Source organism: Zootermopsis nevadensis, unplaced genomic scaffold (genome assembly GCF_977971745.1).
Source record: "Zootermopsis nevadensis isolate Lab colony 2312 unplaced genomic scaffold, Znev_1.0 Znev_ptg000012l, whole genome shotgun sequence".
NCBI classification, from domain to species: Eukaryota; Metazoa; Arthropoda; class Insecta; order Blattodea; family Termopsidae; genus Zootermopsis; species Zootermopsis nevadensis.
The window spans coordinates 15,698,685-15,724,284 of NW_028259144.1; the positions used below are offsets into that span (position 1 = coordinate 15,698,685).

Genomic DNA, 25,600 nt, shown 5'->3' on the forward strand with positions numbered 1-25,600 from the left:
CATTGTGTTGTCGGTTTTTTCGCGAATCCCTTTGAGTGTTACATTACAAGTCAGTCAGTCAGTCGAGCGGCGTCATAACGAGCATTCACGAGTTCTTTAGATAAGAGTAGCGTATTAAATGAAACAAAGATAACACAACCTCCACGACCGACATATTGAATGAAATGAATGGAGCGCACATGAGCACAGTCGAGCCGAGTGTTCAAAACGAGCATTCGATACGCCTCACCAGTTGTGGTGTAATGTAACATGCTCGCCGCGATTGTTACATTATGAGTAACTGTTACAAGTCAGTCGCCACCTATAGGTACCATGCAACAAACAGGAACTTAAAATTTATATTGGGTACAGTTTGAACGTACCAAGAAAAACAGAAAGTTGCAAATGAAATAATTACATTACAATCATGTTCTCACATATGCTATACCAGCTGGCTCAAGAGGAAATATCTGGAGAGTGTGAGAGACAATTAAAAAATTAAACATTTAGAACTCCTTATGAATACTCTAAATTATTACAATCACCCCAAAGCTTTTCTGAGGGCACACCTAGGTGCTTGCAAGCATACAGTTGGCAATAAATTCAAAAGACTGTTTCACATCAAAATGTCACACTGCAGAGGAATTCCAGTACAACAAACTTAAGTTGACATAGTAAATATATATTTCAAAACAACACTATGTTAAAGTCAAAACACAGTGTAGTCACAATAAAAAGTATTATACAATAGTAGTAACAGTAGTAATGATAACAATAATAATTCATCTTGAGATGCAGTCCCAACTTGAAACCACTAAATAAATTTTACATTGATGAAATGTAAATATATGTAATACAACACTTATGTGAAATGTTGTAAAGGATGGCACAGAATGTAAGTTGAATCTGATACTTGATGTCAATCAGATTCAAAATCCTTATTCTGTCAAACAGGAATAGGGGCAATAAATCCCCACACTAGGGGTTCCTGGGTTTAATAGTTTAGTGGTATGCCAGTGCAACGCACAGCCAACTAGATCACATGTAAGCTGCATTGCACAGATGACAAAGGTAAACACTTCACTTACTTTGAAATCATGTGCACATTCATAAAAATCTTCAGTTCAGTCTCCACTATGAACTGATGCATGTAACAAAAATTTTATGCAAGTCACATTGAACACAACAGATAAATTAACAGCACTTCAACACTTTCACGTCAAATATCTCAGTGCCGTGGGTAGCACTCCTCTGCGAAAGGCACGTGGTTTGAATCCCAGCTTGGAGAATGGCTATTCTGAGCCTTTTCATAGTTTCTTCCATGCAACAGCTGGCTAGTACATTAAAACAGATCATGACTACCTATTTGAACACCTTGACTAATCTGCTGTTCGTTACCATATATATAATCACATATAAAAAATAAACATCCAACAAGGAAAACCCTGAGACGGAAATTCTGGGGATTCAAAACTTTCCACCACGGTTATGTGAAAATTCTCCAAAGGCAACAACCTACACAATCATATTGTGCCAAGTTCCAGGGTTTTGTTATATGACAATCTTTTATATAGAGGTTTCTCAATATTTTAGATACTTCTGATATCACGTACAAAGAAATAAAGATATATACATACATGTTACAACTGTCAACATCAATGCCTCGGGGTTTGTCGTTTGGTCCCAGGGTAATTATATGCTCCACTTTTGTCTCATTGCTTGTTAGAGCTATTTTTTTTATAGTTGCATCATTGTTGCATGTCCAATACAGTGCATTGTTAATGACCTCATATGCTAAACCTTCAACAGAACCCTGTCCTAAAATCAAAAGTACAATCTTATATTACTATATAAATAAAAAATATTGCAAAAGTAAATTCTGTCTTAGCAAAACTGATGGCACAGGAATCCAAGCAAATGATACATCACTGGCACATCTCTGAAAAAATGTACAGCTATCTAATAGAAATCACTAGAAGGCTACTAAATCTTAAGATTATGAATTAACCCTATGAAGTGGAAGCTTGTCTAAATAAATAAAAATTCAATTCCTACCTCAAAGAAACCACATCATATCTTCATTAGAACAAATATCAATTGATTAAAGCTATCTATGGGAATAACTGCGGTTTACTTTGAGAATCATATGAAACCTATAAATACACAGCATACTGATCATTAATACAAGTTGTGCACATAGATACCAGTGGGATTTCAAGGGCTAAGAATAAATGAACAATCCTTTTAATCATTTCAACAAACAAATATGTATGTCTTAATGTACTTATGGCTTATAGTTAATTTTTTCTTCTAACGAAAGACAATAAATTTAAAGTCAATGACATCAAATAAAATGTTCTGAGGTGAAAAATAATGAGGCAACAGCCTTATCACAAGAGGCTGAAGGAGTGTCTCAGAAAACTAAAATGTTTGGCCCAGGATCTGCAGGAGACAAAATGCTGTTCATTTAAAATGGATCCAAAACTATGAAATATGTGATGTGTGTACAAAGATAAATAGGTTTTGTTTTGTTTATAAACTCAACCTAATCTTTCTTGGTGATGGGAATGTACATACATAGGTTCCACAACCAACATTCAGAGATTTTTACTGTTTTCACCATCAAGACAAAGAGAGTACCCTATTGCTCGTATAAGAACATACCTATAAGCAAAAGGCTTAAAGATGAAGACAGTAAATATCTCCACCATAACAACATACAAAAACAAGATCTAAGTTGATAATGAACAACCACAAAAGCCTGATAAAATCTACAAATTAACATTCTGACATTTAATGCCGTTATTAATGTGACAGCCGATAAACATACACAAAATGGAAAACCAACATACTTATGAAGATGACTGTCTTCTGAGTTATAGTGTCATGTACTCTGGTAGTAAACTGATGTTTCAGAGGTGCTTACTACCTCCATCATCAGAGTGAAGATTGAGGCAACAGCACCTCAATATCAGAGAACTTCTACCAGACTACATGGCACAACCCATAAGACAGCCATCTTCGTAGGCACTACAGTGAAAACCTCAAATCCTGCTCAGAATATGTATGTTTGGCCATATCCAATTAAAAAATATCATAAATTCAAAGTACTTAATTTTACTGCTCTGAATTTAACAAAACAAACTGCACAGAAAGTGCAATATGAAAACAGTTTCTATTTCCAACAAATGCAAAATGCCTCACCAATGTTTTAAAAAAATTTTCTGAAGAAAGTGATAAATTTTTATTTATCTCAAGCACTATTAGAGAAATTTCCTCCCCACACACCCCTCTTGTAAAATTAACATACTAACTTTCAACAATGGGAATGTGACCAGAGCCATTGAAATAAACTGAATTGATGCTCCCACGCTGAATGTCAGAGTAAAATATTTTCTTGCGCTCATAATCAAATGATAGTCCAATTGCATTCCTCATATAGTCCTTAGACTGAATGCTTTGGAAAGGAGCATTGCGGTTGAATTCATCAAACATATTAATGGTGTCAATTCGTACAACACGAGAATAGACCAGGAAACTATCGTAATCTGGAAAGAAAAATAAAGAACCTATTACAGTAAAATTCCAATATAACATTTCAGAATAACAAAAATACTGCTCACTCCCTACAAAAGTACTACAAATACACACTCTAAAAAACAAATTTACCAATAACAAACACTGATACAACAAAATTTCCGTACAACACGGAATCTTACCTGTGTTAAAAAGGTTTGTTCAACGGTGTTCATAAATAAAAAAAGTGCTGTTACTTTCACAGTTTGTTAAACATAAACCAGATGCCAGAAGCATACAAATATCTGCATGTTCCCTGATCTAAATGTCAGTTTAGTTAACTACAAGATGGATATATTTCAATGACGATCTTTGCTAAAAAAAATAATAGTGCAAACATCTCGTAACTCTTTAGTATGCAATATGGTGCAGAATAAAGTGACTAATGATGACAATATTGTTAATATTTCATTGTGCAGATATAAATCTTTCAGAAGTAAAACCTAGTGACAGTGATAATAAAGAATGACTGCAAAAGGGCACATCAAACAATGAACAAAATAACAAGAAAGTGGATCCAGTTGTCAGTGTCTACTCACTGCCTAAGCCCACTCTTTATAAGGCTTCCAAAAACATCTAACTAATACTCACCCTGAACAACATGACAACTACATTGTTTGCCAACAATGAAATGATGCAACTCATTCCTAAAAGATGAAGTTTTACCAATACACTACTACATACACGGCCAGCTGAACCACATACAAGCCTTGGCACAGGGCTAAAAATAAATAATTGACATAAACAAGCATATGTTGGGTCATTCTTATCTATGGCATAATAGTGGGATGAACATTTCATTTTTATGTTTGAAAATATTATTACAAAGATACAATGTGCGACTTATTAAACAAAAATGTATTTACCTTAAAAAAAACAATAATCTTTGTTATTATATAAGTCACAATGTTCATTAAAGCTTTCCTGTCTTCATATAATATAAATGGGTAGTGTAATTTATCTACTGTATGTAATGGGTGCCTTTCATTATAATAAAATTTTATTAGCGTGGATACACTCTGTCAGTCCACTAAAGTTCATTATACACAGTTTTAACTGTACTGTGCTGTTTAATGTACACTACTACATTCATATTCACAGGTTTCAGCGATGAAGTAACTAAAGCCTTCAATGTGCATATGCCTGGGAGAGGAACAAAGGTGAAAGATGTACTCCAAAATGGAGAAAATCAAACATCCAAAAATATTCTTTACTAATGATTACTCCAAAATAGAACATATCAGTAGCTATTCTCAGTCATTACCTTTAAAGTTAATTTAACATAATGTATCAACCATGCAGCAATGCATGTATGTACACAAAAACATCCACGCAAAGCATGAACTATGATACTGCAAGTTATTATACTAACATTCAAATTTAACACATATTTCACCAATTTCCTGTTATAAAATTCTGGTGCTTTGTTAAGAGAAGGGTTGAAGTCGGTAAGAATTACATGACTTAAGCCTACTTACTGAGCACCAAACATCTACACATTTAATTTCTACTTTCCTGCATCTTAGTAGAGAACTAGTGTGACACTGTAAATAAACTCAGTTTATTCCAAGCAATATGATACTTAAGATATGGCTCAGCTGCCATATTGACACTTTGTTCTAATTATTTTCACTTTTGAAATAGTCCATCTGAAGGATATTATTTAAACAACATACAAACATTATCATCTCATTCACATCAATAGCATCAGTCTAAAGGTTCCCTTGTGATAGGCGATGTAACATGAAGACTTAAGGGGGACTGAATGCAAAGCTCCACACATAATTCTGAACAGTAAATGAAGCTGGTCAACTTCACACTTCAGCTGCTTTACCAACCGAGAATAGCCTACAGCACCCATTAGATATACGAGTCTGTGTATGCAATGGCAAAGACAAAAATCCCTGACCCTGAGAGGCAGCAAAGCCCCTTCAAATAGACCACAGCTACAATATGTCTCAATTGATAAAATATTTAATGAGATAAACACTTTTGTTTAAACCAAATTCTGCCAATTTACTTTTAAAGGTGACTTACAGAATTAAAAAATTGTGAGATAACACAAAATACTTACTTCAATAACACCTACAAATGTATTCACAAACATTCTAAACACTTTATGAATTAAACATTTGAAATAAAAATAAATTATGCTTTCAAGAGGACCAATCATAAATATAATTAAATTCATGTGATGTTCTAGTACATAGTTTCATCGGAAATCAACACTGGTGTACGAGTTAGTCACGGATCAAACAGTTACTATAACTACTGAAAGTAGGTAAAAGCCAAGACTATGTATGATATGATCTAATTACTGAAGATATGCGAGTACTCCAAGCATGACTTTTGTTACTTGATAGTAGAACAGTCTACTTAAACATGTTTAGAATTTTAAAATCATTTTAGCTTAAATAGTTGCCAGACTTGGTGGGGTAACTCTCACCTTCACAGGTGCCAACAGATGTAACTTTGCCATGTGCACAAGCACACACAGGGTGTGTTCCATTGAACAGACATAACTCTGAGCAGCCTCCATTGTTAACTGCACAAGGATTGGTGCCCTGCTGTCGACCTTTAGTGAAGACCTGGATATCTTTCAAAGAATCGCCTGCTCCTGACAACAGCACTCTATGGTCTGAGAGATTTGACACAGGCGATGACAAGATGCTGCCACGTTCATACGCACTGGAGGGAATAAACCAACACAAGACTCTACTGATCACAGTCTAATTAATATATGAATGTATTTAAATCTATGTAAGGTAAAATAAAGTAAAATAAAGTGGGAAAACACTTAACAGAATAAAAATCCTGCAGGACTGACTGTGGCAGTGACATCTGTTTCTGTAGACCCTTGAGCTATTACAAGCTCAATCCTGGCATGGGCAGAAAATAACTACAGGTATGTGAGAAGCTAAAGAATGTGAGCAGAGCTCAAAACTTTGTACAGTTGGAGCTCAGCTCAAATTTTAAAATCTGAAAACAAAACTTTCAAGCCAAAGTCTTAATAATTTATCAAGATAATTATGTCATAGTCAACATTTATATTGATATGATCCCTTCGCTGTACAGCAAGACACGACTGACCAAATCTGATGGGCCTTGGCCTTTATCTCATCTGCTGAAATGTATGCATTTAAGCATACAGTAAACAGGCAGTTGTACTATCAGACACATTTAATCTAGATCCACATGTTGTCACATCACTATATACTGGGAAAAGAGTTTCTCAAGACAGATGACTTGAGAAAGTCAGAAGAAATGATACTCTCCAACACGGATACTAATAAAAATATAATTAAAATGTGTTTCATACATGCTGAGATTTGTGGTTCTAATGGCAGTGACTATAAATAAAGATGACTGTTTTCTGAGATATTGCGCCGTGTAGTCTGGTAGATGTTTACCGACATTTCAGAGATGCTTGCATCATCAGAACTCAATGCAAAAATATAAAATCTATGTAATAATTGTTTTTTAAAAATTAAAATTGAGGATGTTCAGTTTTCTCTACCAGAACTTAATTATTCTAAACAGTAACAACCTTACATGTGGAATGAATATTCATTTTTTATTTATGTGCAAAATTCATAACAGTGTCTTTAAGTTAAATGCAAATAATTAAAATCTGTAGGGAGTTCCTCCCTCTAAAGTGAGTTATCTGGCAATTAAAACAATATAAAAATAAGGTAACCCTCTTGTATTCACACTGGGAATTCAGGGAATTTAAGACTGTTAACACAAATTGTCTTAACTTCAACTTTCAAAACTTTGCATATATTTGTTGAGAACATGATGGGACAGGTCAATTCACAGTGAAATTTTCAAGAACACTGAAACCCAAGTCTGTAATATGACTGACAGAATTCCATGATGCTGCCAGCATAGATTTGGTATCAGAGGTGGTTGTAACTTTCTGTAAGAACTTGCAAACAAGACACCCATGACATCCCTGCTTTAAAACCCAGTTATACCCTTGTCCATCGGTTGTAGGACACAGGTCATGCTACTTGGCAGAAATTCCACTTTTAAGTTTCTCCTTTGGGATGTGCATGCCTGTCTACAAACTGAAGTACTTTCAGGTTTATGGCAGTCAGTCTCCTTTTCCAAACATGTTTGGAATTTCATGAACAGTAGTCATATTTAATGCCTTACATCTCTATATAATATTCACAATATAATCACTCACTATGGTGCAGCAAATTTTTTGAAAAGTTAATCATATACTTGACCTGTCAAAGAACAGTCCACTTTTTTTATGAAACATGAAGGTTCACCACCATGCTCACAAAAACCCACCACTGGACCCTATCCTGAGCTAGCTGCATCCAGTTCGCTCCGTTGATTCCCTTCTCCCTAACGTACACCTTAATGTTATCCTCCCACCTATGCCTAGGTCTTCCCAGTGGTCTCCTCCATTCAGGCCTCCCAAACAATACCCTTTAAACACCCCTCCCCCATGCATGCTGCATGTCCCATCCACCTCACCCTCCTCAATTCACCCCATGCGTGGCGCATGTCCAGCCCACCTCATCCTCGAGTTAATCACCCTAACAATATCTGGTGAGGAGTACAGGCCAGGAAGCTCATCATAAGGTAATTTTCTCCATGATCCATCACCCTCCCTTTTAGGTCAAAACATATTCCTCAACATTCTGTTATTTTTGACCCTCAATCTATGTTCCTCTCCCAAAGTGAGAGACCAAATTTTGGATCCATGCAGCACAAATGGCAAAATTACACCTTTGTATATTTTTATCTTTAGTTTTTTATGCAAAATGGGAGGACAAAAGATTCTGGACTGAATGATAGCAAGCATTCCCTGAATTTAATCCACTCTTGATTCCGTCATGTATGTCATTCTGACTTGTTAGTGTCGTCCCCAATTACTTGAATTTTGTCACATTTTCGAATGATTCATTAGCTATCCTTATATCCTGGTTCTGTCCTGTGATCATGCGAATACATAATCATATACTTTATCTTTCCTTCATTTATTTCTAGACCAACAACCCTACTAGTCCTTAAGAGTGTTTCTGTGTTCACTTTTATAGTATTTATATAATCACCCAACAGATTAATATCATTAGCATAGACCAAAACCTGGTATGTCCAATTCAATTCCAAACAGCCCTGATTTTCTTAGACTTCCCTGATGGCATATTCTAAGGCAAATTTGAAAAGCAGCAGCAATACAGCATCTCCATTTCAGGCCTCTGAATAAGAACTGAATAAGATGTTTACATATATAAATATTGCTAGAGGTTTCACTTACACACATTTTAATTAGCCTGACTAGCTTCTTAGGTACACCAATTTCAAGCAAAATATTGCAAAGAGCTTCTCTTTTAACTAAGTCACAGGTTTTCTTGAAGTCTATAAATAGTTGACAGACTGTCCTACTGTACTCGAGACTTCTTCACTAGTATCTGGCAAATGTAGAAAATTTGATCAGTTGTAATTCTATCAGGATGGAACCCACAATGATGATCTTCAATAATTTCATTGGCATATGGAGTCGAGTCAACCTCGCCAGAAGAATGTTGGATACAATTTTGTAGGCAGATGATGAGGGAGATTCCGCAATAATTATTACTATCAGTATTAACACGCTTCTTATAAATTGGTACAATAATAGATTCCCTTCCACTGCTACAGTATTTCCTCCTTTTTCCATATAAAGCTAATAAGTTCGTGTATCTCAGAACGCAATGTTTCACCTTCTGCTTTGATCAATTTGGCCGGAGTCTGATCAGTACCCAGGGATTTATATTTGTTAATCTTCTCAATAGCAGTTTCCACTAATAAGGGTATGTTCTGGTACTAATGGCTTGGCCATATGTATATCAATCACAATGATACATAATACACATATTAATAGTTTCTCACAACTTCACAAGATTAAATACATTCACTGTACACATGCTAGCACAGAAAGGCCACATAATAACCAGCTTAAAATAAGACAGAAGAAAAGGAGGAGAAATGAAAACAGACCTGTCAGAATGTTGTCACTTGTTCTGTCCAAATTATACTGCTCACTGAGCACTTGCAAGTCAGTGATATATGTGAATTGCTTTGTTTCTCATTCGTTCAGGCATACATGATCCCACAAAAATGTATTAAATTGGTAAATGCCTTCAAAGTTTTTATTCTTAGGCAGGATATCTTTTTATGAGGTAAATACTAAAAAATGATATAAATACATTATTCTTATGTTATACTTTTTGGACTCAGCTAACATTTTGATATCATAGGCAGCAAACTTTCTTAAAAGGGATCTTCTTAAGTGGGAATAACTGGCATCCTATTATTGCTGGTACTCACATGTCAATCCAGAACACACTATCCTGGTATAAAGTGATGGCTCGGGGGTTGTCTAATGACTGTTCTAGCAACACCTCACGGTCAGAGCCATCATAGCTTATCCTCTCAATTCTGTTGCTTCTTGAATCACACCAGTATAGCTTTTGGTTCTGCAGAAATTAATTAATAATACTACTATTATTACCACAGTGTGTATAATTAAGCCACATAAAAATTGTTTCAAAAAATACTACCTCCACTCCAGGAACAGTTGGAAATTCAGTATATATTCATTTATTATTTCAGTCTATACACAAACTTAATTTTAATTTTTAAATGTTGTTGTTAAAATTAAAATTTAGCGCTTTTCATCGTTATGAAAAGCACTGTCAGTAAATTTTTTCTTTCTTTCCAATTTTTGATTTTCTGGTTTCAAAATCGGCGTTATTCTGAATCGGCGCAAATCGAGGGCTACCTGTATTCACACTGAGTACATACTTCTGAAACTTACAAACATTATCTTTGCATCATTGCCAGTCCCCTACATTACCGACCACTATATGAGGGAACATGGGCAATCCACTGAAATAAATTTTTTACCTCTGTTTTACTTATGAGGGGCTCAGAAAAGTCATTAACAGTAATTCATATTTCTCTTCAAATTAGGGAGACATACTGATGTCTATTTTATACACATCTGGAATAAATTACTGTAGTTAATGGAAGATATAGAAGAACCACATACAGAAAAATATAAGGAGATTGTGAATGACTGGAACTATGACACTAGCTGTATGCTTATATCACTTAGTTTGGGATTTGGAAAATTTCAACCACTTGGTTTTTGTTGCACAGAGTGTACAAGACATCAAGAAGAAAAAGGTGGCACGAAATCAGACAGGAAAGACTGTGTAAGGATAGAAAATACCAGAAACTTCTTGTCCATTGACCTGCATTAAACTGAAACAATGCTAGTAAGAAAATAATGTCCACTTTAACAAATGGTGGATTTAAAGTAATGTGAATGTCATTTATCACACATCTTGTGTTAAAATACAAATACTCACTTACTCAGCCAAAAATCTACATAAGATGTATCAGTTCCAACCACGGCTTTAATGAGAAACACCATTCACATGCCTCACTTGAGTAGGTGTCTATATTTGAATCTCCATGATTATGCCTGTGTTCACAGTAACATACACCTCAAGTGACATGTTAATATCATGGGAAAATTCCAGAAAATGAGAAAAAGGAAATAAAGATCTTTGATAATGATGGAACAGCATCTCTGCACTCTTACCGATATAAATGCTTTTCACCATATGCTCTACTCTTAACCATTTCCTTCAATGCTACTGACAACAGTCTCTTTATACTACAAGATTAAAATTCCTGTATCTCTTTCACATGACAATTGTTGTGATGATGCAGAAGTCATCTCACCTCATAGTCCAGAGCAATGTCATTGATAGAGTTGCCAGTGTCATTTACCAGGACAAGTCTCTGTGAGCCATCAAGTCTTGCTCTTTCAAGTCTTGGCTCCTTTCCAGCATCACTCCAAAAGAGAAAGCCATGTGGAGGATCCACTGCAATAGCTGTTGGTTTGTCCAGGTTCCCAGTAACAACTACGTAACGGCAGGAGCCATTAAGTTTTGCCATCTCTATTACGTTAAACTTTGGGTCTGTCCAGTAGATATTTCCAGCAACCCAATCAACAGCCAGACCTACAACAGTGCAGAATTCAGGAAGTTATATGCCCTGAATTGCCATACCCAACATAAATTTGAGTTCTTCTAAACCTAACCAGATTTTAGTTTAATATATGATTTTCACAAAGCAGTTGCCACCCCAGAACTAGGTTCTGTAACTCATTCAACATGAAGCAAGGGAATAAAAGCAAATAAACTTTTAGCAGACATTTCCCCACTTGCGCGCCCAACATTTACACACTTTATATTTAAACCAATGTGAGTTCTGGACATTTATTTACTAGATAATTCTTATAACAAACATCCTGAAAAAAGGTAAACTGTTTCAAAAACAATTTTCATAATACATATCAAAATTATATCATATACAAAATTCTGAGATACTGTAATGTACACATCACACGCAATGGGAAAGGTGTTTGTTTAACCTTCAGCAACCAACTCAAATATAAAAACTGTACACAATTAGAGTGCTTCATATGAAATCATCCATTCCTTCACTTTTTCAAAGGTAAAACTTTGCACACCTAACAACCTGGTGACTCACCTGGCAACCAATCAACTGGAATGCTCTCCATTGACTCAAAGTGTTCTACTACAGTTTGCCGGCCTGTGCCATCACGTCTGATCCGAGTCACTGTGCCATGATCACTGTCTGCCCAGTACAGATAATCCAACTCTGAAATACACACATGTCAAACTTCAAATACGAATGCATGAATATAATGTTACAAAAGTAATTTTAAAAATGACAGATACTAGCAGCAGAGTACATTTCTACAAAACTGGGGCTATAACTATACAAATTACATACGTCATGAGAACATATTGATCACTGCATTCTATTATTAGAGGATTGCTGATGGAAATACAGCATATAACCAAGTGACAAACAGTTATAACAAATGTTGGTGTTTTACAGTGGTTCAATCCTAATGCTGTTCCTAATTATGGCACCGTGTAAATGTAGTCTGTATTACCAATGTTTCTGAGATCCTTGTTACCTCCATCTTCAAGGCAAAGAGACTACCAAGTCCCCACTGTGAATATCATAAGAGGAACATAGATGAATGAGAACTGCTTTCTCCATTTGACTGCTATAGCTTTTATGTAAGGGATTTCTCTCTCAAGCGAATACTTAGTGAGATATGCCTAAAAACATATTCAGGCCCTGATATTACGTAGGTATTGCAACTGGTGACTACAAATCTGGCAATTCTTGTATAACAGATATGTTGTATATCAAGGAAAATCTGTAAAAATGTGTAAATGCAAAAGTTCATTTAGGACCATTAAAAAAGGTGGCTATTAAAATGAATGTAACTAAACCAAGGGCAAAATTGCTCAACAAAATTTAATGTAGGTCTACCAAATTGTTTTTTGCTGAAATTGATTAGATAGTCTGTGTGCTCTTACTTGAGAACAAACTTGGATATGATGAAACAAACAACATACCCCTCCAAAAACACAGGAAAATAGAACAGTTGTTTTCTGTACTTACACAGCATGGCATTTAAACACATAAAATTCATAAACACTATTTTCATTTATTTAAATATTATGCTTCATCTTCAAAACACAATTAACAATTACCAAATTTCAATAACATACAGCAATATGGATGTCACCAGTCCATTATCTCACCTGCATGAAAGTCAATGCTGCTTGCCATGGACACCCGAGATATTGGCCCTAAAACTTGTGTTGTGTTGTCATCTCCGAGAGGCAGACCTTTAATCTCCCAGTTAATGGAGTAAAAAAGGAACTCCTTGATTCCTGGAACCAATCACATCATTTTTACTCCAAAGAATCTTAACCATTATGTCGGGTGGGTTTTTACATTTAATGCTAAAAAGCTGTATTACATTATCTGTTTGTCTTGAACACCACGTGAAATCAATGGCAAACAACAGAAGCAGTATTCATCATCTGCAACTTTTCTATTAGAATACATAATATTACAACCAAAATAATTCTGAAATATGGTAGTATGGCCTGGGTACTAAATAAGAGAGACTCTGAAGTAGCACAAATGATGAACACAGATATCAGTAAACGATTAAGATTAGTAGAACTGAAGAGTGCTAAATGAACTGGCTATAGCACATGTCGAATCAACACAGAATATGAAAGTAGGCAAAGGAATTTAAACCACCGGGATGAAAGGAATCTGGGTGACTGATGAAAAAATGGAGAGACCCAATAGACCTACTGAGTTTGAATTTTTTGTCAGATTGCTATATCCCTCAGAAATTGGATGGCACAGCCACATAAAAAGCCCCAGACAATATCTGTGTTGCCTTGATGTCTCTTCATCACATATTTATTAAAGTTACCAGTTGTCAGAGAAGTGAATTACTTACCAATACATTTTGTAGGGTCATTAGAATCAGTTTTGTAGCCTGTAGCACACATGCACACACGCTTTGTCTCCGAGACTGGTAAACAAAGGTGGGAGCAATTGCCCTTGTTTACGGAACAGGCATTATCACCAATCTGCACTTCTGGATCATATATTCGCAGGGACGTCACACTGGCTGCAACAGGCAAACTGCTATAGTTCACATAACGGAGTGACTACATACAGCTATTGTCATTTCACACTTAATACAGTTGATTTATAATTTGTGGTCTCTTCAGAATATACAGTGAAACCTCTATCCATCGTTCCCGGAACTATCGTTTTCCCGGATGCATCGTCCGTTTTGTTCGGTCCCGAATACATCCCATATAAAATAATGTTACATTTTCCCGCTTCTATCGTTCCTCGAACTATCGTTTTATCGCATCGATCGTTCAAAAATCTTAGTCCCGGCCCACAATTTTCCCGCAATGATCGTTTCTGAGAATTTAAAATGCTGGGTTTTGAGATAAATTAATACCGAAAGACGCACAATGTTTTTGGAATACACAGTAGTGGTAACCTGTTATGTCGCCCAACCAGCACATTCTTTTGGAATGAGGGTCAGCGGTGCAGGGGTGATAGTTGGAGTGAATGGCAGTGCTCATTGTCAGAAATTTTACGATTTTAATTAGGGTGCACTCATATTTCGTTCCAGCGATGCCAGATGGCATGTGCAGTGTGAATTTCTTCACAAATGCTTTTATTACAAGTACAAAGGAAAGGCTGGCGGGACTTTTCATTCTTCTGGTTCATCTCGTTTCCAGCGGTTCAGGGTCTTCTACAGCTACGTTTCGTTGAGTTCGGCAGTAATAGTATTTCCATTCTTCCTGTTATTGTCCGCAAAGGGGGTTGGAGCGGTGAGGAAGAGGAAGACGACGAATGCGAGCCCGAAGCTTTGCCGAGTTTTGCCGAAGCACACGCTGCATTGGCGAAAGTGAAGTCGTTCTTTTATGCGCTTAATATTAGTGAACGTGACGAGGAAAACATTTTGAACGTGGAAAGTGCTCTGTTTGGTCTAAAACGTAAAGTTTCGACAAACCAGTTGTCCATTAAAGACTTTTTTGGTAAAAAGAAGTAACTTTGAAAGAGAAACATTGTTTTTTTTTAAATTTTTAATGCTTTCCCGCATCTATCGTTTTCCCGCATTCATCGTTTTTATTTCCCACCCCCGCTGAAAACGATGCATCGAGGTTTCACTGTACTATTAGCATTATCCATTACATCCCTTAGAGGGTACTCCAGTAAACTTCTGCTGTGTACTTTCAAATTTATGAATGCATGATGGTGCACATGCTGAGCTGAGCATGTTGACTCTGCCATTCATCCTCAAACAAAAATTAAGACCTGAAAACCTCTTCCATGTCTAAACTATTTGACCCATTTCCTACACACACACAGCAGAGAGAGAAGCCACAGCACAGCTCATCATTCTGGTCTGCACTAAGACAGGGTAAAGACCAAGTCTGGTCTGGACAGTGAAGGTATAAAAATATGTTGGTCTGGGAATTGGTTATATAAGACCTTTCTGGTATGGCCCGGTACCTTCCACACCACAGGTCATGGTGAGAATCAGGAAATGTGTGTGCCACATCTCTAAAAAGGTAAGCTGCTCCAACCAAACTGAAAGATCAAATCCTATAAAGTTCAGGTAAATGGAATGAGCTCAGAAAGTGTATTCCATACTGGTACACACACGATATCCTTATGCTTTCTTTGCAACTTGCATTTAGAGGTACTAAATCTGCCTCAATCAATACTTTCCACTTTGGCCACCATATGGCAGCACCTCAATGTCTCCATCATTACTTTCTTCACCTGTTACTTTGTTGTCACCATTTTTAGGATATTCAAAGGTAAGATTTTTGAGGTCATGCAGAACAGCACAACCTCCACAGCAAATTTCATCCAGTCGTTCTCAAGTTAAATCAACTGGACACACACAACCAGCCCATAATATGCCCACTTCATGTGAAGAAAGCATAAAAATCTATGTAGTATTAGTAAATGATCATTGCAATAGTTCTATAATAAATACTTATCTCGGTGAATAGGCTACTTATGCAAACTCTCTGAAATGAACTTACCAGTATTGTTTCTGAGAATACTGTTGTCTGCTCCAGTTGTTTTATTGGCTACATGTATGGCATTATCATCATCATTGGCATAATACAGCATTCCATGATACACAGTAGCTGCAGTAGGATGATCATTGTTCAAATGTACAGTCTCAACTTGATTTGTGATAAAATCATAATACTGCACAGAGTCGCGCCCTGCATTTACCCAGTACAGTCTCCTAGATTCCAAATCCACAGACAAGCCTGCAACACACGGGAAATTCTGCAATACAACATACTCAGTACAGCAGTGGCACAATACACATGAAGATAAAGGAAAGGAACATAAATTATGTTTCTTGCCTTATAAAAATAGTCAAATTTCAATGATCAAGTACCACAGAAATGTGGCAGGAATGAGTTACATTCCTTCAGCTATTCCTTGAATCTGTGCAGTAAACTCCCAATTATCCATGTGCAAATTATGTGGTCCGAGGATTATCCAAGCACAGCTATTTTTTATATAACATAGACATATGTGAACTAGGCTTTTTACATCTTTCCATGCCTGCTTTGGGAGGGTGGGGGTGACAGGTTAGTTTTGAAAGATTTTACAGAAGATACAATCAAACAATCCCTTATTTATGGTGCTTTATCATCAGTGTCAGTCGTGGAGTGGGGAAATGTTTTCCAATGATCATGATGATGATGAAATGAAGGGATGCTACAGGTGCACTTGGTTTCTTCCAGTCAAATATATTAAGCTGTACTGTATGTGAAGTAAACATGATAGTACTCAATTGTAGATCCCAAATATGATAGCTGAAAACTGTATTGACAGTAAAGGAAAAGTTGATTGACTGACTGCATCTATGAAACAATACTACCAGTCATCTCAGAATTCTTGCCAATAAAGATGACAAGATAATAGGAATATGGGGAAAAAAATTACAGTATTAGATGTTATATAATTTGTATCATAGACATGGTTTTCCATGAACCAAGTAGTGCTGGTCTGACCAAAGAGGAAACTTCCAGACATTGAAGGCTTTCATTAAGGAGAAATCAGTAAATCTGAAATTCTTGAAATGGTGTGCTATGAGAAGTTTCTAAAACATCAGTAAAGAAACAATGAAAAAATGCCTGTACAGTAACTACAATATACTTTGAGAAATAACAAATTATGCTGATAAAATTTTCATTAGCAAAAGGCCCTGCCACTTGAAAGCAAAAGTTCAACATTTCAGAGACTATCTATACCACCAAAACAGCAGAATTTTACTCTGAATTAACACTGGTTTGATAATGAAATTGCATGACCTTTGTTCCAAACTGATGCAGCTTGTCACTTGAGAAGACCGTATCACTTTTAATCACTATGGAAGCTGTAAGTCTTATAACAATTTCACTTACTTTGTGGGCAGTGCAGAGTTTGGTCATCTCGATGAGAAACCAACATTTTCTGTTCATTCCCATCCATGTGAGCTTGATGTATTGAATAATTATCACTATTCCAGTCACTCCAATACAGCTTCCCACGAACAGGGTCCAATGCTAATGAACGAATCTGGAAATATCCACCTTCAATCACTGTTGCTACCATTTCTCCTTCCAAGCTGCACACTAAGACGTGGCTGCTGACTGAGCGAAATGAACTCACGAACATGTTCCCTGAGATCCAATCAATAGCAAAACCTGTAGGCTGCTCAATGCCTGCAATCAAATAAAACAAGACTGTCACGTATGTATATATTTTCAATCCTATGCTTTTATAACTGAAATTCTGCAGCTGTTGGCTGCTTACTTGGAAACAATTTATTTCTAAATGCTATTTAATATTATGGAACAGGGTCTTCGTGAGGGCTTGGCTGTTATTCTGCTATTCCCTATTACATAACCCAATGGATTATCAGTATCATGATACAAGTCTATCTCTGGGTCCCCACCTGTGCCAGTTCAATCCTGTTCACTACTTCACAATCTATTTCCTTTAAATAATTCTCAATTTTATCCTCCCACCTATGTTTCATTTTGTATTAAAGTTTTTGTTTTTAAAGGGCTTGTGTAACAGGACATTAGAAACAGCAACTACAGAAGAAAAGACCCAACACATTGTATGATTTACAAACAAAATCAGATGTCCAGCACCAGCAGAACTTCCACAATATAAAAGGAAAGCACTTACTAAGAATAACATCAGACTAGTGGCACAGAAAATTAACGAAACATGAAAGTGTCCTGCACACAAAGGTTAAAGTCATCCAAGCACAAATGATGAAGTCAACAAAACATGTGTGAGTCACTTGAATGCAGCACAAGGGACTTGATCAGAAAGGTGTCAAAACATTTAGGGATACTACTCCATAAATGCACAAAAGTTCTGCACAACATACTATGGCAATAGTCCCACAAGGTGCAGCTGGTGGGAAGTACTTGAACCAGGTGACATGTCTCAGTGAATTGTTATTTACCTCATAAATGTACTCTCTACTGGCTGTAGAATTTTATTGGGTGAGGGACAACATAATTTATTTGTTCAACAGATGTAACATATTAAATGGAAGTTTTATAAAAAATCTGCAGAATTTATTTTAACACCTTTGAATTCATTCTATGTAGGAATTTTGAGAACACAAAATCATACAGTATGCCTACAGGGTTTACAAGTTAATTTAATTATGTACATCCCTTCTTTCCATTTAGATCAGGTGTCGTCAACCTGGTCCCTACCGTCCACTAGTGGGCGATTCAAGCTTTTGTGGTGGGCGGTGCGGGTTTTTGTCCGTTGTTACAAATTTTGTTCTACCGCCATATGTCGAATACATTGCCAACAACTTCGCGAGTTTGACTTTTTAAAATATGCTTTTGCCATTTACTTTTCAATTCCATCTCTAAACTTTGAATATAGATAATAATTCACCGGACACTTCTCGAAGTATACTCGTGGATGAGGGAGCAACAAATGAGCTCCGTAGCCAAAGGCACGAGTTTAGTGCGCATAACGAGGGCGGGGCTTACCACCGGCCATCACTCAGTCTTCGAGCTGTACCTCTTTCATGGTGGTGGGCAGTACGGGCGGCACCGGTGGGCGGTAAGGAAATTTTACCATCAACAAAGATACAAAAGTGGGTGGTAGGTACAAAAAGGTTGACGACCCCTGATTTAGATCATTATTGTGTTGATATAAACTTTTGGAACCATTTGCTTCACATTCCTAATACAATGATATTAACATTACTGTTCAATGGAACAGTACTGAAATGAAAGAAATTAGTACTCGGTATATTTCCTCAAGATTTCTATAATGATGATGATTTCTTAGTAAATTAGATAATTATGGGCTAGGTTTTCACAGCCATTAGAATTTGATTGTATTCTTCTGGGGGGTGGTGGTGGTGTGTAGCTGTGTAAGTGATTAACAACACTTCAGAGAAACATACTGCCTCAATCTTCAGGGTTTTCCACACTGGTAACCACTTAAAAGACTACATAACATTACAACACAGAAGACAACAATCAAAAAAAAAGGTAAACAGCTATTTCCCTACAACATTCAGCATGAACAGCAAAAGCATCTCAAGCTAACAATGGTTATACAGAAAGAGCTCACAAATACGAAGAGGGAGGAAAAACTCGATGCATGGGAAGCATAATCAGATACAATGCTCTATGCTACCAGCCTCTCACAACATTTAGAACACAACACAAGGTGCAGCATTAAAGTAGAAATATATTACAACCTGCCACTGATGACTCCATATGATGACCACGGCTAACTGTAAGAAAAATACAAAGCACAATTCTGATATATCCTCACAATCGGATACATACAAGAATCACCAGATTATAAACTTACTAGTTTCAGCAGACTCAGTAAAACAAACATTTACAGAACTCTCCATCAGAACTGCATAGCATTCATTATACATGATAATGTGTCATGTTTGGTATAAAAATAATTCAAAGAAGCAGAATTCTTTCTACAGCATCAATGTGTAGAGTATGACCTGACACATAAACTGTGCAATGAAAACAACCATCACAAACCAAATTCAAAGAATTAGCATAGAGCTTGTATGTAAAAATTTCTGAAGTAAAGACAATAGCTTTTCATACGTAAAATAAAAGTGAATGAACCAGAGAGAATGGGAGAGATTTTTAATTGTGAAGCAGACACTGCCAAAAATAACAGTGAAGGATGAACAAGTTTTATGAAAATATCAATTTTCTATGTGTGAAATGCCATGATGAAATGGTCAGCATTCCTACTTCATATTCAGGAGGTCTTGGGTTCAAATCCTGGCCTAGAGACCAGCTATCCTGACTGAGGTTTTTTCCTCAGTTCCTCCACGCAAATGCTGGGACAGTACCTTAAATTAGGCCATGATCACTTCCTTCCATGTTCTTAAATTTCATTATTCACTATCATCCTCTCATTCTAGCCTATAAAGTCTGAGCTACTGAAAAATTGCCATTAAATAAATGATATATAATCGATGTGCCAGAAAGTAAAATGACCAGCTTTGATATGGTCTGATTACAAATGACTAAGCTTTTAGCAATTATTCTTACATTTCCTTCAAATTACTGTATTAATTCTTATGTGAGTATGCTTCATTCAGCTATTTTGTGCAGGCAAATAAAACTCCTCTTGGCAGCGTTGGTCTTTTGGGCTGTAACACCATGTGAACTTGTAGGTATATGCAAATGTTTTGGAGAAACTTCCTGCCTCTAAAAAACTTATTTATAAAATGTGCATATAAATAGTGTACACAGGCAGAGTACACAGCTTATCTCACCTGTGTCTATGATGCTCTCAGTAACACCACCAGTCAGCCCAGTTCGTTTTACCTCGTTCACTTGTACATCGGTCCAATAGATTTTGCGATTTGCAGCAACAAAGTCCAGCTGCGATGGAGACAGCACCTGCGGTAGACTGATGGTGGGAATCGTGTGATAGTAGGGCATTCCCAAGTCCACACCCCGGATCTCACTGGCTCGGGAGAAGAGTAGCACTCGCTCGTTCACTGCAATATGGACACAAAGACGCACACACACAAACATAACCCCGAAAAGGTTAGTTTAATGCCAACAACAGTTTTCACTAGGAACTATACCGTTTATTGCCACACTGTATTCCAGTACTACCAATTACCAACACTACAGCAAGACAGCAGAAAATATATGACACCCACCTGTCAGAACACATTTTCTCATCTTGCTTTCAGTGCTCTACCTAATTATATTTCATCACAAGATTAACTTATTAACAGTCAGACTTGCATCCAGAAGTACGTCTTCGAAGAGTCCAGAGTTGCACATGTTGAACATGAAGCAGCTTATTTATGTCATAGTTAGGAGATGGCTCTCACAATGTTAAAGTGAAAAAGAAAAATCTCACTGAAATATTCATGTTGGTGGTGTGTTCTAAAATATAACATGGCTCCAAAAACTTGTCTTTTGGTTCAAAACCCAGGCTGCTGGAATAGTCTGATGAATTTCCAGTCAGTCTGATTACATTAATTAGTGCCAAGTTTCCTTCAGTTATTTCAAGAATAAGGAAAATACTGGTATAGTAAACACAGTTCAACTTATACTGAATAACATCTCCATAACAGACTACCTTGAAATAAAAAATAATCCTGGTCCAAGAAATATACAACACATATTTGATTCCCTACAACAAACTACAAAATATCTATTTCCTGACTGCTTCAATAATTGTATGCTGAACATGGAACTAACTGAAACCACGGATGTGATCTGATATCAGCTAGGTGTCAAACAAATCTAGTGTTGGTAATGGTAGAAAAGGAAACACTAAGAATGTCAATCACTAATAAAACCATATTTCCTCATTTTACAACACCATTAGTTGCAAGACTCACCGGTCATTTAGTAACAGGCTTTCAGGACAACAATACACATATTACAACAGAAACTGTCAATATTCAAACACAAAATTCCTATGTATTAATACTTTCAGAATGTTCTTTGTTGCTATCTTTGTTCTTACCCTCCTATAAATAGTGCTATGGACATGATGATTTTCTTTATACTTTATCCACACAATATAATTCTGACATACATTCTTAGATGCCATCAAATGTATGAAGATCCAATTTCAAAAAGTTTAAAATTCGAAGAAAAGTCTTAAAATCAAGGAAATATGGCAATTGCAACTAATCAAATAAGGAAATTAAAATGAATGCTTAAAATGAAAGTTAGTTTTAAACCATCTGCCCCCAAAGAAAGATGCAGCTAAAACATTTATCAAATTCAAACCATAACTAAATACTCTTAAATACTCTATTACGAAGCGAAGTTATATCTGGTGCAATGCATATGAACACATGAAAATAATTCTGGATGAAGTAAAGTAAAATAAAACAATCATATGTAAATAGTCTGATATCATTTGACATCCTTAAGAAACATACTTCATGAAGCAGAAAAAATAAATCTGGTAGGCCAGCATTTGAGATAAGAATATGTAAGCTAAAGAAACCAGATCAGCAGTTTGCAACAGATATACAAAAGTCTCCTTTTGTGCAATAAAAGTCCAACTGATGCTGAAAGATTCTAAAGAATTACTACAAAAGTCTGCTGAAACCCAATCCATCATATGAATGAGTTATGAGATATTCAGTGTTCTTGCAAGAAACAGGATTCATACAATAAATCCAGAAATGCAGTTCTCTCAATACTCCTGCAAGAGACAGAGAGACAAAATAGAGAAAGAAAAAGGTTTCATACATTCCTAGCATAATCAGGAATAACAGTCCTCTCCCAGATTTCAGTAACATTATTTCACACAGAACTATAATATTTGAAGCATTTCCCATCGGCATGGTGCATATTAAGGTTCTAAACCACGTACGTTAAAAAAATATGTTGATTACACTGTAATTTACTCCATGGAATTAACACTTTTTGTTTTTCCAAAAATTACCTTTCTACAACAAAGTAATTTGGGAGATAACAAAAACTTCTGGAAAGAAATTATGATGTTCACTTCACCTCAAATGCTTCAACCTGCACAGTAATACCAACAAAAACTATAAATATGTCATTTAGGTATACATTTCTATGTACAAATTCCAATAAAGGTAGGTTTGCATGTATCACAACTTATACAGGAACAAATCATGCAACTTGTATAAATCCATTAGGTTATGTCTTGTGCTTACACACATGTTCACATACAAATCTGTAAATTGCCTCTTCATATTGTGCCATTTGTCTTCAATATCCTTTTTGTGCAATTAAAGGTGTTGTCAACTACCTAAAAATATCACTGCAAACGTTAACAACCTTGCATTCTTAAGATTTAATTTCCTAAACATTGCTTTCTCTTATTTTCTCTAAAAAAATATAGTTTTTTTATTTTGTCCATGTCATCATTCTAACACAAAAATAACTACAACATAGACTTTTGTATTATGATTTTAAAACACACACAGCAAAAATGCACAATAACACTGACAAAGTTCTGGGAAGAACTGGTTAAAAATAGAAACTGAGTATGCATCAGTTCTGAGACTAGTTAAGTGAATGGTAAAATAATCACATACAAAATGTATAAAGGAACGTCAATACAAGCAGCAACTCACAAAAAATGTATGAACATTTGTATGGGATGACATCTTGTGATTTGTCACTAATGCACACCTCGTACAAGTCCTGTTACATGTGTCCAGATGTAAACCTACCTTAACATTGATTCCGACAACATTAAATTTGCACAGCAGTACATGAGAAATCTGTATACTTTTGCCACATTTATAACTGTTTACATAAAAATGTTTCATATTATGTTTGCTGACAAATTTATAACACATGGCTCTTTACCATATTGTTGATTTACATTCCACAAAAAATCAACTTCGTATACATTAACATACATTCAAAAGAACTATTACCACATAAAATTTCATAATATTGAGATGAGTGACATTAGGGATATATATAGTGTAATCTATCAGTTTTAACTCACGTTAAAACAGTATCAGCTTTGTGTTTTCAGTTGCTTAATCTTGACCACTGTGCAGAATGTCCACATATTTGAGAGCAAGAATGTACCACAGATCAGCAAGTATATGGTTAATTTCAAAAATATAACAATGTTACTGAAACATAAAAATGTTCTCTTGACAGATGGTACAAGATGCAGCATCAGACTCAAACAGCCATCACCAGGTTTAGAACGCCACTTACCAACACAGGTACGCTGATCTTCATTCAGGCGCATAACATGGGGACAATCACACTTGAATGTACCATTCACACTCAGCAGACACAGGTGTGAGCAGTTTCCATTGTTATCTCCACATGGATTTTTCACATCTGGAAGAAGGAAATAATTGACACATTAGAATATGGATGAAAGTTAACTACACACAAAAAATTATCTTAATACAGGTTCCACAATAGAAGATATTTTTTCTTTTGTACACCACTTATAAATGTCCTCACAATAATACAAATATTTATTGTAGGACTCATTTCATGTCAGCTATACAATCCTCCCAACCAATATCCGGTATCTCTGAAAGACAAGGCACCATTTCAGGTATCTGCCGTGTGTACAAAAATAATGAAAAATTTCTAAGTAAACATGGGTCCTTGGACATCTTGTTTTGAGTTAATGTGGTGTTAATGATCTGTTTATTCATATGTGACACAATACATTAGTTGTGTCGACAGCAGAACAATTTTGTATTTATTACCCACACAACAGGATGCAACCATATAAGTTAGTTAAATTTAAAATCATCATAATACAGGGATGGCCAAACGTCACGGTCAGATGGTGTAGAAAGCACAACATAAGTAGGCATTTAGCACAGAAACATTTTATTTATAGAGGAATATAACATTGATATTGCTGAAAATGTTATGGAATCAAAAGCTGTTCATAACACTGGATTGTCCAACTGAATGATTACTGTCATTATCAATACATAATTTCATCTGTTGCCAAGTGCACCAAAGGGCTGTTGGAGTATTACTGGTATAATGCTGTTGTATATGGTGAACCTCACCCTTTCAATTCAGTAACAGAGTACATATGAATTTTACTAAGCTGTTCTTAATTGACAAAAGACCACAATCAGCTGTTGCACTTTGTCAGGTCAGAACTTCTGAGAGGCCAGATGAGAGGGCTATGTCATCCAAAACAGTGGATACTGTCAGTTCAAGAAAGTGTGCACATCTGCAGCATAATGGACTGGTATCCTGTCTTATTGCAAAATTACCCAAGTTCTAGAATTAGCCAATGGGACAACAGTTCCAGACAACTTTCATCACCCACAGATACATAAAAGAAATATGGTCCAATAATCAGTTCACTGGTAATGCTAGCCCACATCATAACAAGAGGTGGATGCTGTGCTACTTCTTCAAAGAAATATGCATTTTAATTAACTTATATATTCTGCAGATCATTTCATCATGGATTTTCTGGACAGTCACAGAAGTAACTCATCCAAACAAGTACTGACATCAGCATTGGCATATTTCTGTGGTCTTCCACTTCATTTCACATCTAACACACAACCACT

The 25,600-nt window shown here is 36.0% G+C and overlaps 1 protein-coding gene across 6 annotated transcripts in view; it reads right to left on the bottom strand.

Moving 5' to 3' along the window:
* The window catches only part of LRP1 (LDL receptor protein 1), a 156,268-nt gene that overhangs the window by 55,189 nt on the left and 75,479 nt on the right, over positions 1–25,600 (bottom strand). For 2 of the 6 annotated variants that reach the window (XM_087348128.1, XM_087348126.1), the window contains exons 28-40: positions 24,255–24,383; positions 20,837–21,067; positions 19,778–19,813; positions 17,451–17,750; positions 16,065–16,301; positions 13,940–14,113; positions 13,221–13,352; positions 12,124–12,255; positions 11,311–11,591; positions 9,886–10,034; positions 6,002–6,243; positions 3,294–3,527; positions 1,617–1,797 (exon numbers count right to left, since the gene is read on the bottom strand). In XM_087348128.1, the coding sequence (XP_087204254.1) occupies positions 1,617–1,797; positions 3,294–3,527; positions 6,002–6,243; positions 9,886–10,034; positions 11,311–11,591; positions 12,124–12,255; positions 13,221–13,352; positions 13,940–14,113; positions 16,065–16,301; positions 17,451–17,750; positions 19,778–19,813; positions 20,837–21,067; positions 24,255–24,383 (2,458 nt within the window). The remainder of the gene's footprint in view (positions 1–1,616; positions 1,798–3,293; positions 3,528–6,001; positions 6,244–9,885; positions 10,035–11,310; positions 11,592–12,123; positions 12,256–13,220; positions 13,353–13,939; positions 14,114–16,064; positions 16,302–17,450; positions 17,751–19,777; positions 19,814–20,836; positions 21,068–24,254; positions 24,384–25,600) is intronic. The other 4 variants (XM_087348131.1, XM_087348130.1, XM_087348127.1 and 1 more) reach the window with 3 other exon arrangements.